Source organism: Bos grunniens, chromosome 29, assembly GCF_055505025.1.
Source record: "Bos grunniens cultivar Pamir isolate PY7600 chromosome 29, Bosgru_T2T1.0, whole genome shotgun sequence".
Taxonomy (NCBI): Eukaryota; Metazoa; Chordata; class Mammalia; order Artiodactyla; family Bovidae; genus Bos; species Bos grunniens.
The window spans coordinates 6,390,711-6,407,258 of NC_141193.1; the positions used below are offsets into that span (position 1 = coordinate 6,390,711).

A 16,548-nucleotide genomic window follows, 5' to 3' on the forward strand; every position below is an offset into this window, starting at 1 on the left:
GCACAGGGGACTTCAGTTTTATTTATTCTGGGCCATGCTAGGTCTTGGTTGCTGCGAAGGGCTTTTCTCTAGTTGCGCCGAGCAGGGGCCACTCTCTAGTTGCGATGCTTGGGCTTCTCATTGCAGTGCTCTTCTCATTGCTCTTGTTGCAGAGCACGGGCTCTGGAGTGCGAGGGCTTCAGTAATTGCAGCACGTGGGCTCAGTGAGTTGCGGCTCCTAGGCTCTAGAGCACAGGCTCAATAGTTGCAGCAATCGGGCTTAGTCGCCCAAGGCATGTGGGATCTTCCCCAGTCAGGGATCAAGCCCATGTCTCTTGCATTGGCAGGTAGATTCTTGACCACTGAGCCACCAGGGAAGCCCCAGCACAGGGTGCTTTGAAAGGCTGTGTCTTCTCAGAGTTCCAGTAATGAAGTGGATTATGAGCCTCTTCTGTCCCCTATTGTTTGGTGGTGGGAACAGAAAACGAAGTCCCACAGTTGCATCTGAACTCTCTTGCTCTCCTTTCCCAATCTGTTTCAATTTTGCTCCAAGCTCAAAAAGGATTATATCTTCTGTGTGGAAGGAAAATTCACGTATGCTTTCCAATTAGACAGTTGATGGCATAAACTCCAAACTTTAGGTTCATTGGGTTCTGTCTCTTGAGATTTAAGGGGAAGAAAAAAAACTAAAAAAGAAAAAAGAAATCCCTGTCAAGAATCTGGCTCTCACAATGTTTTTAAAAGACTGCAGCTTTCAAAAACATCTTCTCTGCAACAGATTTGAAAAGATCTAATTAAGAGTCAAAAACCAAGACTTTCATCTTCTGTATCATTTTTCTGCAGAGGACAGTATCCAGAAAGCACTTGCTGTTGCTCAAGTGATGGGAGATAGATCAGGGGTAGAAGAAATTTAAAACACATTGTTTGGTATGAAAACATCTTAGTTGCTTCTGTTTACAACAAGGAATCACCTTCTCCCTCAAGGTCTTTTCTGTTATTCACTAATTTATTGCACAGATATCTACATGTCTGCTCTGCTGGGGATACAACTATGAACTGGACTTCCAGTGGTTAAGACGCCATGCTTCTACTACAAAAGGTGTGGGTTCAATCCCTGGTCAGGGAACTAAGATCCCGCATGCCACACAAGCTATGGGCGGTGACAGTGCAGTGATGCCAGAAGGTCCCTGCCCCAGATTTGGAACCCAGGGAAGGCTTTGTGTAGGAAGAACAGCAGGAAGTTTAGGCTTTATCCCAAAGATGTTGGGGAGCCATTGAAGGGTTTTCAGCAAAGTGATCTGTCAGATTGTTGTGTTAAGAAAAAAAAAAACAAAAACACTCTAGGGGATTTCTCTGGTGCCTCAGTGGTGAAGAATCTGCCTGCCAATGTAGGAGACATGAGTTCTATCCCTGGTCCAGGAAGATCCCACATGCCACAGAGCAACTAAACCGCCACACCATAACTATTAAGCCTGTACCCTAGAGCACGGGAGCTGCAGCTACTGAAGCCCCTGGGCCCCAGAGCCCATGCTCAGCAGCAAGAGAAGCCACTGCAATGAGAAGCTTGCACATCACAGCTAGAGAGTAGCCCCTCTTCTCTGCGACTAGAGAAAAGCACGCGGGCAGCCAAGAAGACCCAGCAGAGCCAAAAATAAATAAGTAAGGGGAGAAAATGAAAAGACCATGTCAGCTGCAGCGTGGTAGATAAAATGGCCCAGGAAGATGAGGGAAGGGCCCAGAGCAGAACACCGTCACCAACAATAACAACAAAACTACCTGACAAACAGAAAGGAACTCACAAAAGAAACAAAGGAGGGACCGCAAGGGTTGACGGAAAAGCAGGAGAGGGTGGCAGCCCTAAACCAAAGGAAGAACACTTCAAGAAGCAGGTACAACTAGAGTCCAGTGCTGCCAAGAGAGATAAGATAGCAATTGGAAGTCGACACTGCATTGAACAGTAGGATTACTGACAACCCGGTTGAAAGCAGCTTTAGAGGAGCAGAAGTTACGTTTATATTAAATCAGTTGCACCAATGCTTATCTATCCCCTGCACTTACTGTCTGTCCCTACACTAACTTCTTCCAAATGCACATCTTCAGTCCAGACCTTCTCTTTGAGCTCCACACCCAGATACAGTTGATGACTCAATATCTCCAAGACCAGCACTCTCTTCACCCAAACCTCATCTCAGCAAATGGTACCTCCCTCCCTTCCTCCAGTTGCACAGTCCATCCACAGCAAATCCTTTTTCCTCACCACCGCCCCTAGATCTAACCCATCACCACATCTTGTCAGTCCTTTATCCCTGTGTGTTCCTCTGTCTCCATTGTCCAGTTCAGGCTACCATCTTCTCTCTCAACTGAACCATGGTGGTAGGCTTCTAACTGGTTCTCACATCAAACTGAATACCCACTCCAACATGTTCCCCACACAGCAGCTGGAATAATCTTTTTTTTTTTTTTTTTGGAATAATCTTTAAAAAAAAAAAGTAATTTAAAGCTGCCGTGTCTTAGTTGGAGCACCCGGGATCTTTGATCTTTGATGGGACATGTGGGATCTAGTTCCCTGACCAGGGATTGAACCTGGGCCCCCCGCACTGGGAGTGCAGAGTCTTGGCCACTGGATCACCAGAAAAGTCCGCTGGAGTAATCTTTTAAAAATACAAAGTTGATCACTTCACTTCCTTGTTTGAAATCCTTCAGTAGCTGCCAGGATTCTAAAGGTAGAAACCAAAATTCTTTCAATGACCTCATAAGCCGTGTGTGGTTTAACCATTGCCTCTCTCCCAGTCACAATGCACCACATGTTTCCTCTGTTTTCCCTCCACTGGACTTCTGTTTCTCACATGCAGCCTGCAGCATCAGGCTTGCTGTCCGCCAAGACCTTGGGCAAGGCACTGCATCTCTCAATGCTTCCATTTCCACTTCTGTAAACTGGGGTTAATACATACCTCCAGATTTGATACAGAATTAAATGAAATGTTATGCATAAAGAATACAAACAGGGAACTCCCTGGCAGTCCAGTGGTTAGGACTCTACCCCTTCACTGTCAGAGCCCCAGGTTTGATACCTGGTCAGGGAACTAAGATCCCACAAGCAAACCACTTTGGCATGGCCAAATAAATGAATATAGAAATATAGTCCCCAGTTAACATTGGTAACTGCTAATATTATTCCCCATTCTCTACCTGGTTAACATTTCTCATATTTCAGATTTCAGCTCAAATTATTTGAGGGACATCTCCCTTGAACCCCCACCACCCCCCAACTCCCTGAGCAGGCTATGACTCTTAAATTCTCACAGAGCATCCTGAACTTTTCATTCATTCTACAGTTCTTTGTGATTATATATCTGAGGGTTATTTTATTAATGTCTGTCAACCCCGCCAGCCTGTAAGCTCCAAGAGGACAGAGATAGTGTTCATTCTACTCGTGATTAGAGATCCCCAGATCCCAGCACGGTGCCTGGCATATAAACCAGGTTGGTTTTGAATGAATGTTTGATTGAAAAAGAGGCAGAGAAGTGGAGCCAATGAGCTCTGATGACTCAAGAAGACTGTCATTGTAAAGATTAAGGGCAAGACATGGAGAAGGATCCAGATTTCTGACTTGTTTTTTTAAGCTGGCAGATACTTGAGCATGTTTAAATGTTGATGGGAAGGAGCCAGAAGAGAGGGAACTCACCAGAAGGAATGAGAGTCATGGGGCTTTGTGCAGGAGGGAATGGGACTTGGGGCAGGTGCCAGAAGAATCAGTCTCAGAGGAGGGACGTTTTCGATGGCACAGGAACGAAAGCTGAGACTTCAGTCATGTCTGTATGTTTGGTGGCGGGAAGTCATACCAAGACCTTTCAGGAATCTTGGTAACATTAAGTCGCAAATCTGGATTCTCCAAGAAGCTCAGCATATATAGTAGACATCATTCCATTCATTTTCACCACTCATGTAAAAAGGAAGCAGGCATTTTCTTCATCATTGACTGTACTGACGCACTGCAGAGCAAAATAGCAAGTTTCCAAAGCAACTCAGTAACAGAGCTGAGACCAGCGATCTCAGTGTTCTCTTTATTGAACATGCCTCCTCCCCAAATTGGGAAACAGTATGGTAAAAATGACAATACAGTAAAATAATAGCTGGCACTGAGTGCTTACTATGCACGGGCACTGTTCTAGTACTTCATCTGCAATAACTCATTTGATCCCCACATTATGATATATTTTAAGATAGGAAGCTGAATTCCAGGGAGGTTAAGTAGTTTGCCCAAGGCAGAGATGGCCAAAGTAGATTTTAAACCCAGAAGTCTGACTCCAAAACTGATGCTTTTTAAAGATATATATATTTTTTATTGACATATAGTTGATTTTCAATGTTGTGTTAAGTTCTGATGTACAGAAAAGTGATTCAGTTATACATATATATTCTTTCTCATTTTCCTTTCCATTACGGTTTATTACAGGATATTAAATATAGTTCTCTGTGTTATATAGTAGGACCTTGTTGTTTATCCATTCTACATATAATATTTTGTATCTATTAATCCCAAACTTTTAAAAAAAAGTCTTTATTGAACTTGTTACAGCACTGCTTCTGTTTCATGGTTTGGTTTGGTTTTTTGGCCCCAAGCCTGTGAGATCTTAGCTGCCCGACCAGGGATCAAACCTGTACCCTCTGGATTGGAAAGTGAAATCTTAACCACTGGACCACCAGGGAAGTCCCCTCAAACTGATGCTTTTAAACCACTCTTCTATACTCCTTCGCTGCTGCTACTGCTGCTGCTAAGTCGCTTCAGTCGTGTCCGACTCTGTGCGACTCCTGCTCTAGCAAAAGGGAAAGAACATACACGGAATCAGAAGACTTGGTGTCTCTATCATGAACTGACTCTATGTGCTTGGCTTTCACTTAGGTGTCTAAACATCAGTTTGCTCATCAATAAAATGAGAATGAGAATGTTCACTTATGAGGCTTTTAAAAGAATGATGAAATGTTGAAAAGGGGAAATCACTATACGCATGCGTGCTAAGTCGTTTCATTCATTTCTGACTCTCTTCTCTGTCCATGGGATTCTCCAGGCAAGAATACTGGAGTTACTGGTTGCCATTTCCTTCTCCAGGAGATCTTCCCGACCCAGGGATCAAGCCTGCATCTCATTCCGTCGCCCACATTAGCAGGCAAGTTCTTTACCACTAGCACCACCTGGGAAACCCAAATCGCTATATACAAGATATTATCGTCTTGCTCATTGGTTCGATTCCTGGGTGGGGAAGATTGGCTGGAGAAGGGATAGGCTACCCACTCCAGTATTCTTGGGCTTCCCCTCGTGGCTCAGCTGGTAAAGAATCTGCCCGCAATGCGGGAGACCTGGGTTCGATCCCTGGGTTGAGAAGATACCCTGGAAAAGGGAAGGCTACCCACTCCAGTCTTCTGGCCTGGAGAATTCCATGGACTGTACAGTCTGTGGGGTCACAAAGAGTCGAACATGACTTAGCCACAGCTAAGATCGACACAGTCAAATTAAAAAAATAAAATAAAAGCCTGAAATTACAGCTAATGGTGAAGTATACCCCAGAAGGCCAAGTTACAGTTTGGTGGTAGAATACTGATTCCAGTTTACTGATGGAATCTGACTATCAGAGCTGGGAGAGAACTTCAAGCTCTTTTTTTAGTGCAACTCACACACCAAGCCCTCTCCCAACCCATTTGATAGTCTAGGAAGACGGAGGCCAAGTAGGTGACATGACACAACTAGTTTGGATTAGTAGCAGGACTCTTTTTTTAAACCTTGAATTTGTTTTCAAGTGGGTTTAACACAAACGATTTCACTTTACCAAAATCTTATCTGGAAAGTACTTCAATTACTTACACATTTGTTTCACTATGTATACCTTTACCTAAAGGAGCAAAATCCTAAAATGCCATTACCCATAAATAAACAAAGCCTTAAACCAATAATTCATACAAAGCCCATTCTTCACATTGCCCTTATTTGGCCATTTCAGGCATATCCCAGGTAGAGACAGGCCCACATGTTCAGGGGCAATAAAATTGAATAGTTATATCCAGACTGCTCTGTGCAAAGTTCAACTGACTGTTATTAGTTTATCTCTGAGCTTCGATTTCAAGTCAGAAAGAACTGTACGCTACCTCTTAGAGCTGGGGAGGGGGTGGCAGTTGGGGAGGGAATCACCCGAGAAAATTCACTTTTAGCACCTACCTGGCACTCTTTACTATTTGGGTATAATTCTTTTCTCTCTTAGGAGATAGCAGTTCACCTTGGTTAATGACCTCAGATCATTAGACCACTCGGATGCCACTAAACCAAGGAGAAACCCAGCTGTGCCAGGCCTAGACATGTCCGTCCCCACCCCCATTCCCTTTTAAGACAGTGAGTAGGCCGGAATTCTGGTTGATAAATGAGAGGAGCTGAGAAGGAGCTGAGAGGAGCTGCAGTGATGACTGTTCTGAGAATCTGATCTGCGAGGAGACGAATCTCCACCACATGGTACCATGGAGATGCTTTGGGAAAGAGAGCCGGCCTCCCTGACCGAAGGAGGACCAGAGAGGGAAGGGATGGATGAAAGAAATGCTTAAAGGGAGATGGACTGACCGGAGGTGCCCAAAGAGGAAAAAATCGGGACGGAAAAGAGGCTGAATACTGGGAAACCTTCTGGGCGGTGAGTGTCGTTAAAGGAAAGATCGCATGTTCCGGGGATGTAGATTTTGTGCGAAAAGCGGAGCAGGGACAAAGGTGGGGTACTCAAACAGCGGAGACAGCCCCGCAAGCGGTGGGGGGTACCCAGACGGCCAGAGGGTGACCAGGGCCGGCGAGGAACGGAAGGCGGGGCTCTGGGGGCACTCACGGGGTAGGCGGTGGGGGGTCGGGAGCCGGCGGAGGAGCCGACGCCGCGTTCGCCCCGGGGAAGGTCAGCGACCCCGGGCCGGGGAGCTAAGCAGAGACCCGAGAGGGGCCGTGGTTGCCATGGCGCCGGGCGGGGAGGGGGTGACTCGTGCCCCGCCTGGAGCCCCGCGGGGCCGCCGGCTCCAGATGGTCCCCGGCCTCCCGCGGGAGCCGGCGGCCTGCGGCAGGGGGAGGCTATTGTCCTCCTTCCGCGGCGCCGCAGTCCCGCCGCTCGCGCCCGCGCACCTCCACGCGCCCCACCGCCGCCGGCCCCGCGCGCCCCCCGTGCGGCTCGCGCCCCGTGACAGCGCCCGCCCGCCGCCTGCCGTGCGCCCGGCCGCCGCCCGCAACCGCCCCACGCGGCCGGGCTGCGGGCGCGGCGACTCCCGGTGCGCCCCCGCCCGCCGCCCTCCCGCCTGTCGGGCCAGCGCTCCGCACCGAGGTAGGTGCCGGCGCCGGGGCGCGCTTTGTCCCGGCCGGCTGGGCGGTGCGCTTTGTGCAGACGCGCGCGGGCGGCGGGGTCGGGGTCGGGGTCGGGACGGGTCGGGGGAGCCGGGGCGGGAGGATGCGGCCCCGGGTGCTCGCACCCTCAGGGTCCCTGGGACTGGATGGAGAGTCAAGCGCCAGCCAACCAGGTACCCGTGTGCGGCCGGTGGGGATCGTGGCGTGCGGGACGCGGGCCTCTCCGGAGCCCAGAGAAGAGTCTGGAAGAGTTGGGGCTGACAAACGCGTTAGGGGAGCAGGTCGCCGGGCTCTGCGCGTGTGTGACAGCGCCAGCTGTTCGCGTCGCGGAGGCGGGCCGGCCGGCGCCGGTCCAGGCGCTGCGGGCGCGCTCGGCGGTCCCTGCCCCGAGGCTGCCAGCGCCCGACTCCCTCTCGCTAGCCGGCCGGGGGCTCCCTGGGGAGCCGGGTGGGCTTCTCCTCGCCTCTTTGGTAGCTAGCTCCACGCTCTCCTTTATGCTCCCCCACAGTGTGTGAGAGAAGGGGACACGGTTGGCCGTGGTGAGGGGAACGCTGCCAGAGGAAGAAAGGAGAATGAAACCCCTGCGGGTGGCGGGGAAGTGGCAGCGAAAGGTGTCCCTGTGGCCAAGATGTGTGCGTTCGGCTTGGAGTCCGTGGGCGCAGAGCTAGCGGGCAAGGCCTCCTTCTGGGGTGTTCCAGCGCCAGCGCCACAATCGGGCCTTTGCCATCCCTTCTGGCTCGGAACGACTTCAGCCCATTAACCCCGTGGCATTGCATGCTTGTCTGAGCTGCAGGCTTGCCCCTGTCCTAACCTGCTACATGCTGTCTCCATGGGTTGTTTCTCAGCGGCCCTCCTCCCCTCCGAGGGCAGCTACAATTTCAGCGCTAGTCGGTTCAGGCACCGGCAGGGTATCTACAAACCAGTTTTCCTTGAGGGTGAAGGGGGCAGAGTGAGTCCCAAATCTGTGTCTCAGCTTGAGGTGCGGGGCAACCTCTTGGCATATTCAGAAGAGCAAAGGAGTAAGGAGGAAAAAGCTAATAGGGATCTTAAATTTGTTCCTTAGGGAAACTGATGTAACCCATGGGTTACAGACTTGGGGGAGGGGCGTAGCAAGGGAGTGAAAAGTAGTCTGAATAATTCTGCCCTGAGTGGAGGATTCTGAAGGACAAGATGAAGCAAAAATCCATTCCCACTCTCCAGCCCAATTCTTAAGTTGCTTGGAGGAGAGTTCCCCGTGCTTTATCAAGAACACAGCCTTGAGGGAATAGGCTGGGGTTTTGTCTCTTGCTTGTCTTGTCTCCCTGTGTGCATCTTCCTTTTGCTATCTTAGCAGCCCTGAGTTTGTGATTTCTTTCTCCTTTTATCTCTTTGCTCGTCCATTCATACTTTGAGTCCCAAAAGATTTTTACTTTGCCAAAGTCCCCACTCCTTCTCATCTGTTATCCCTCCTGCTGTCATTGGTTCAACTCCGCCTCCCAGCCCCGTCTCCAGCCATATCGCCCTCCTTCCGGGCCTCTGATTCGCCTGTGTCCGGCCATCAGCTCTATTTGTCTCATTAGATCTCAAACCCACTCCATCTTCATTTTCCTCTCTCCTTGCCTGAGGCTTCCGGCTCTTTGTGGGTCTTGGGGTTTCTCGGGGGAAGTTGTATTTGAGTTTAGCATGGGATAGAGCCTAAACAGACCCAGAAGCTAACCTCAGGTCACACTCACTCCTAAAACGTTGTGTCTTCTCTGCTCTCGTAGCTTTTCTAATTCTAACTGCTCCTCATCTTTGGACAGCAGTGGTCCTCAAAATGTGGTCTCTAGGCCAGTAGATTTAGTGTGCCCTGGGAACAGTTTAGAAATGCAGATTCCCAGGCCCCACCCCCAGATCTCTTGCATCGGAAGCTCTGGGGAACAGGGCCCACTGGTCTGTGTTTTAATAGCCCTCCAAGTAACTGTTATTCATGCAAGTTTGAGAATAATCCTGAACTTTAGAGATGAGGAGCAGAGGCTCTTCTCTGATGCCATTTTCATTCTTTCCTTGTGTTTTTTCTCTAGACCTAAAAAAAAAAGAAATGCATTTGATGAGAGTGGGGAGGAATGCTAGCCCATTCATTCAATATCTCTTTATTGAATAGCTATCATACTAGGAAAATACAAAGGTGAGTAAAACCCAACCCTTGTCCTCAATGGGTTAAAAAGGGAGCAGGCAGAGAGACACATAAACAACTAACTGTAATACAATGTGATAAGCGTAATAATAGCAGCATCCTGAAGTGCTGTGGGAGCACAGAGGAGGGAATGATCAACTGTCTCTGAGGGAGGTAGAGAATTAATCAGGAGGAGGATGTGGCGAGAGAGGGAATTAGGGTACAAGACAGACTCTAGCCGGAGGGATTGGATTTCTAGCTTTACATGCCAGCAAAACGGAGGAAAGGGGAGGGGGCAGCTGCCCTGGAAGACAGGCACTAGGCTGAGCAGTGCTTGGGCGGAGAACCTAGCAGGACCCCAAGCTTGCAGCTGGCGAGAGTTGGCTTTCTCGTAGCATGAACAATGTAAGCTACTCAGGTCTGGCCTCCAGGTCAGCGGCTAAGAATAAGGCGTTGGTGAAACTGTAATCTGGATTAGCTGCTGTACTGTCCTCTTGCCAGAGTCCAGGAATCCATGGAGAACAATCAGGTAGATGATTCTCCAGCAAAGAGAGAGACGTAGGTGAGCATGAGGCTAGGGGTACAGGCTGACTAAGGAAATAAGTACGGAGACCCAGATCACAAGCAAGGAATGATAAATCAGAGAAAAGAAACCAGGGTGGGATCTATCTAAAGAAACAGAAATCTGTAGGACTCTGAAGATGGTAGCAGGGAACACAGCATATTGTCCAAAAGGCCAGGGGGCTCCAGAGCCCAAATGCTTGGAAACCAAAACTCAGAGGCCCTCAGAACTGCTGTGCTTAAGGACACCAGAAAGCACCCTATGGGGACCTGTGATCTAAGGACACCAGTGCCATCTTGGTTCCTTACCCATACAATGGCAGGCATCCCTGGAAACTCAGGGATGAAAAGCATGTATGTCTCGAATTGGATTTGGCCAGAGGGCCATTTTATCTGGGAGAAGGGGAGGCTCCAGCTTCACATTTTCTCCCCCAAGTTATAGGAGCAGCTCTAACAGCTGGACCTCACTGAGAGGTCTGGATCCCACACCTCAGTCCCATCAAGGGGACCAAGTTGGATTAGCAAAAAGAAGCCAATACATGTTTGGTTTTGTGCAGCTTCCAGGGGTCCTGGGGACACACAGTTTGGAAACGGGGTCACAGTCTGCTGCTTTGCGTTTCTGCTTTCTGTGGAGTACAAAGACGAAGCAGGGTTTGAAAACCTCAGAGGCCTTCAGGGACCAAGTAGGTAATAAAAATGTGTGACAAAGCTGGGAAGGAGCCAACAGGGAGTGGCGGGGTCTGGAGAGAAATGGCAAGCATAGGCCCACCTGAAGAATCCCAAATTAGTGGGGTTTTTTTTTTTTTTTGGTTGCACCACACGGCTTACATGAACTTACCCCCACCAGGGATTGAACCTGGGTCATGGCAGCGAAAGCCCAGAATCCTAACCGCTAGGCCACCAGGGAGCTCCCCCAAATTAGTTCTTTTACAACAGCTCATTGGCCATACCCCTGGAGACTGGTTTTAGGAGGTTTGTGATTTCTGATAAAAGAAAAAAAGGGTCACAGAATAGAAGGGGAGCATCATATATGGCAGGGGTCCCCAACTTTCAGGATCTAATACCTGATGATCTGAGGTGGAATTGATGTAATAATAATAGAAATAAAGTGTATAATAAATGCTTGAATCATCCCCAAACCATCCCCTCCACCCCCAGTCCATGGAAAAATTGTCTTCCACAAAACTGGTCCCTGGTGCCCAAAAGGTTGGGGACTTCTGGTATATAGGGATTTTTTCAGGCAGGTCTATGCAGGGAGGGGCTTACCAGGAGGCACTGGTGGTAAAGAACCTGCCTGCCAATGCAGGAGCCATTAGAGACTAGGGTTCAATCCCTGGGAAGGGAAGATCCCCTAGAGGAGAGCATGGCAACCCACTCCAGTATTCTTGCCTGGAGAATCCCATGGACAGAGGAGCCTGGTGGGCTGCAGTCCAATGGTCTCAAAGAGCATGGTCACACACACTATGCAGAGAGAGCGGGCATGCTGGGAATGTCCATCCCAGAGCTAAGTGTTTGCATGGCTGCTGGTGGGGAAGCCCTAAGCTGAGGGGCCCAGAGAAACGGAATTCGAATTGGTCCTGGGCTTTGGACTGCTTCCCTGTCCCATGGTTGAGAGTGTTAGGGGACTCTAGCTCAGGTCGCACCTTGCCTACAGCATTCTCTCCTCAGGATGCCCTGACTCTGCCCTAGAATTTATTTTTATATAAATATTTACAGAGCAAATTGAAAGACTCTGCTGGGGATTAGGGGAAAGGATGGATTTTAAATGAGAAAGGAGTCCTAAGCTTAGTGGAAATGAAGCTCTCTTTCCTACTGGTGGTGGTTTAGTTGCTAAGTCGTGTCCCACTCTTGTGACCCCATGGACTATAGCCTGCCAGGCTCCTCTGTTCATGGGATTCTCCAGGCAAGAATACTGGAGTGGGTTGCTAGTTCCTTCTCCAGGGGATCTTCCTAACGCAGGAATTGAACTGGGGTCTCCTGCATTGCAGGCAGATTCTTTATCGACTGAGCTATGAAGGAAGCCCCTCTTTCCTATTAAAGGGAATGAAAAGCCCAAATCTAGGAACCTGAGACCTGAGCTCCCAGGGAAATCCTTGCTGTTTTCCCTTTGGGAGAAAGGGGAGGGGTAGGCAGTCCTGGCCTTCAGGTGCCTCAGGTTCCGTTTCGTGGAACCACTTAATGACAGAAGCCAAGTTCTGCCCTGTGCACCCATGGGAACACATCTCCCTCCCCACCCACATGTCACCACCCATTCTTTCTTCTGTCCCCCCAAACCACACAGGAGGTAAGGTACTTCCTTTCCAGAACAAGAGACTGCCAAGGTCATAGCCTCAACCCTCTGAAGTGGCGCTAAGGATTAAAATATCTTTGTATTTGAGAGGCACTAGGAAAATGAGAAATGCAGAATTTGGGGTTCAGTTACAGAGCCAGCCCCCTCCATGCTCTTGAATGAGTGCTGAATTACTCGAGAACTTTGAACTGTAGAGTTTTGTTTTAAAAAAAAAAAAAATCCCTAGAAACTAATCTGAAGCTCATTTGTTAGTTTTGAGAAGGACAGGGTTGTTTGTGTAACACAGAGCCGTGAGTTGTGCTGGCAAGCATCCATGGTCCCAGTTTCCCCAGCCTGAGCCCTGGAAGGGAGGGATGGCTGTTGATCTCTCTCAGGGAGCTCTGAGGGCTCCAGGAAATGCGAGGAACATGTAAATATTGTGATTAACAGCTTGTCCTCCAGGGACTTCCTTGGTGGTCCAGCAGTTAAGACTCTGCACTTCCAATGCTGGGATGCGCAGGTTTGATCCCTAGTTGGGGAACTAGGATCCCACATGCTGCCCAGGGAGGCAAAAAAAAAAAAGCTTGTCCTCCAGCGTCAGAAAGAATCCTGCTTCAAAACCTAACTCTACTCCTTCCAGTGACCTTGAACCCTGGTTTAACTTTTACGGAGCAACCTCCTCATCTATGAAATAGGGATGATAGTGGTCCCTCGCCCCACAGAGGTGATGCATGTAAGTGACGAGGACACATATCACAACTGATACTCATCGAGCACCTATTAAGTATTCTCTGTCCCACACAAAAGAAAGAAACCAGGGAGAGAACCATTCTGTGTCCTCCGTAAAACTCCTGGGCTCTGTATCCATACTTGCTAGCAGTGCATCAGGCTTGGCCTGAGAGCAGGATCTGGGTCTTTCCATCTTAAATCGCTTCCAGGGTACAGGAAGCCACCTTGTGGGAGGCAGTAGGGGAGGTGCAGGGCTCTGAACAGTTTGTGGAACCAAGAATGAAAGGACTCTGGCTTGTACTCCCTATTGCCCATGGGGTCCCAGGCCTGCTTCTCGCATTGCCCTGGAGTTTACACACTGCTGTCCAGAGCCACCCCGATGGCCATCGCCACCTTCAGCTCCCTGCCTCCTGCCCGTCTCTGGCCTGAGGCTCTGGAGCCCTTTGTCTCCACTATGTCACTCTGAGACACCGCCGCCTTCCGACCTCACTCCATATGTGTCTGTTGTGTTCCTGTCTCTCAGCTTCTCCACCATGGCTTCTCCTCTCCCACCGGGGGTGATTTCCACTGGCAAAGAAAGCAACCACAGTCTTTGGTCATCAGTAGAGTGGAGCAGATCTAGGGCAGGAGGAGAGGAAGACATATTGAGTGGTGGGCTCAGTGGCTTCGAGATGCCCCTTACCGGCCCCATTTCCCCTTGCAGGAGCAGGAGGCCACCCACCACCATGAGCAGCACCCTGTCGCCCACAGACTTTGACAGCTTGGAGATCCAGGGCCAGTACAGTGACATCAACAACCGCTGGGACCTGCCCGACTCGGACTGGGACAATGACAGCAGCTCTGCCCGCCTCTTTGAGAGGTCCCGAATTAAGGCCCTGGCAGGTGAGGTCAGGGGAGGGCTGGGGGAAATGTTGAGGATGCCGGGGAGGGAAGCTTGTCTTGAAGAGTCCTTCAACTTCATGGGAAGACCGACGCTCTTTCTAAGCTACTGCACTAGAGTGGGAAATCCAGATCACTCTACCAAGTCCTACTCCGCAATGCCAGCCTCAAGAACAAACCACATGCAATCCACAAAGTGCCCCAGCTTCCTTCCCCCCAAGCAGGGAGAAGCCGTGCTGATGCTGAGACTCAGCCATGCTCCGCTCTGCGCTCAGCTGACTGCCTGGCCCCTGTCCCTGAGTCACGTTCCTTAATTCTTTTGCATTCTTAGTCTTGCTGTTCTATTTCCACCCACCTCTCCCTCCCTTTCATCCTCTCCTGTCTTCCTTGATTCTCACTGTCATCTCTCACACCTGTTCCCCCTCCCTGTTCAGTAGCCGCTCCTCTCCCTCCCCACCTGTTCCTTCCACCTGCCTGCTGCCTGTTCCTCCCTTTAGTTCATCTACCCGTTCCCTGAAGCAGGTTCCTTCCACCCACCGCTGGTTTCCACCGCCCATCCTCCTGGGTTGCTCTCCACCCACCTCAGCCCCTGCCTTCCACTATGGCCTGGGTTCTCCCCTTCAAGCTCCTCTGAGCACCAGCAAACCCGTTCGACGGGCCTCCCTGCGTTCTGGGGAGGAGTTGCCATGGCAACAAGAGTGCAGCTGCCAGCTGACACCACCAGCGGCTGGCGTGGGGCTGAGTCACCCACACACTCCAAGGCCACCCACCCTGTTTGGTTTCCCTCCTCCACGCCACCCTCATCTTTTCCACTGACCTGCTGGCCTCCCAGCCCAGTGCAGTGGAAGAGGTCACAGCTACTCCTCCCCGAGAGGCAGTGCTCCCAGCGTGGTTGGGGTGGCCTCCTGGATGAAGGGAGACACTGGCAGGGGGGCGGTTCCCAACCTTGGCTGCACTTTTGACAGGATCACTCAGGGATATTTCCACAAATACAGCTTCTCAAACCCCTTTCTGGACACAATGAATTAGAGTCTTTGGACCTATGGTCCAGAACTCGGGGTTTAAAGCTCTTCGGGTAATTCCATTACTTCTGGGAATCCCTCATCATTTTCTCCTGTGCTCCCCTGTCTTTCTGGTTAGGGCTACACTCAGGCTTGTGAAACACTCATCACTGTTTCTATCGCTGAGCGAAGGCAGAAGACATGGGTCATAGAGAATACTAAGTCTTTGGGATACTTTGGTACCCTGATTTTGGGTAGGAGTAGCCTCTAGAATGTCATGACAGCTGTGTGCACATGACGTGTGATACCCAGGACTATTTCGATGTGTGCTCAATGCATGCCAACCCAGGCTGACGGTAGGCGTTTATCTGTACTACTAAACCGGGCTCTTCTTAGGAGGCCTTGCTGTATGGGCTTTACCCAGCCCTACGCCTTGCACCAGCAGGTGCCAGAAAATACTGAATGAAGGAGGATGGGAGGGGACAGGAGTGGGCTGTAAGTGACAAGGGCTGAAGCCCATAGAAAGGTGGGACGGGAAGGCTTCCCTGGTGGTCCAGTGGCTAAGACTCTGCTCTCCCAAGGGGGAGAACCAGGGAGAACCTGGCTCTCCCAAGGAAGAGTCGGGGGACCTGGGTTCAATCCCTCATCAGGGAACAAGATCCCCATGCCACAACTCAAGATCCCACTGCAGTAACTAAGACCCAGAGCAGCCAAATATATATATATATATATATATATATATATATATATATATATATGGAGAAGGCAATGGCACCCCACTCCAGTACCCTTGCCTGGAAAATCCCATGGACAGAGAAGCCTGGTAAGCTGCAGTCCATGGGGTCGCTATATATATATATATTTAAGTGGGAAGGGAGTCAGGTAGATGTGCCCAGCTGTGGGTGTACTGGGGGCCTGGGATGGCCTGGCCCCAGGACGGCCTGATGGGCCCCAGGGCAGGGAAGGATCTGGAACTGGAGGTGAGAATGACAAACAAGGGAGGAAGATAACACCATCTATTTCACAAATGAAGGAAAGTAAGCAACCAGCATAGCCCCGTGCCTGGCTAGTACTGAGCTGGCTTGGCCCTTCCCGGGATTTCTTTTTCTCGGGGCTCTCGGAGCTGGGGATCAAAGCCCACGTCCTGAGCGGGACCTCCCAGAGTCACAGCCAGGGGGCATCCTCAACACCCCTGCAAACCTTCGGAAGCAGGACTTGACCTGGGGCGCGGGGGAGGCGAGGGATGCGGGTGGGGACCGGCCCTCTCGGGTCTGGTGCACTCCGAGGCAACTCCAGGCCAGACCGGCAGGTCTCGAGGGCGCTGGCGGTTCCCTCCTCCGGCCCGGGGGCCCGGCCCTGCCCCAGCCGGCCGGCTCCGCCCCGCCCCTCCCCCGTCACTGTCCGACCTGTTTGTCTGGAGCTGCCTCCGTCTCCTCTCGCCGCACCAGGTGCGCTCTGCCGACGGGTGCCGGAGCGCTCGGGGGCTCGGACCTCCCGCCGCTCCTTTTTCACCCAACTCCTCGAAACTTCCACCGCCCTCGGGCCACACGGCCTGCTAGCCGGGACCCCCGGCTCGCGGGGGAGCGGATCCTCGACGCCCCGCCCCGGCGCGGGCAGAGCATGGACTCTGGGCCGCGGG

The 16,548-nt window shown here is 50.9% G+C and overlaps 1 protein-coding gene and 1 long non-coding RNA gene across 2 annotated transcripts in view; one reads left to right on the forward strand and one right to left on the reverse strand.

The window, feature by feature from the left end:
* The first annotated feature begins 6,526 nt into the window (after positions 1-6,526).
* The window catches only part of SPTBN2 (spectrin beta, non-erythrocytic 2), a 41,279-nt gene continuing 31,257 nt past the window's right edge, over positions 6,527-16,548 (forward strand). The window contains exons 1-2 of the mRNA XM_086385668.1: positions 6,527-6,650; positions 13,733-13,911. Coding sequence (XP_086241794.1) covers positions 13,755-13,911 — 157 coding nt within the window. The 5' untranslated portion in view covers positions 6,527-6,650; positions 13,733-13,754. The remainder of the gene's footprint in view (positions 6,651-13,732; positions 13,912-16,548) is intronic.
* LOC147341814 (uncharacterized) lies at positions 9,234-16,524 on the reverse strand. Its single transcript, XR_015158109.1, has 3 exons — positions 16,316-16,524; positions 13,515-13,647; positions 9,234-9,380 (listed from the first exon to the last, which is right to left on the reverse strand). It is a non-coding gene; the product is annotated as an uncharacterized LOC147341814 (long non-coding RNA).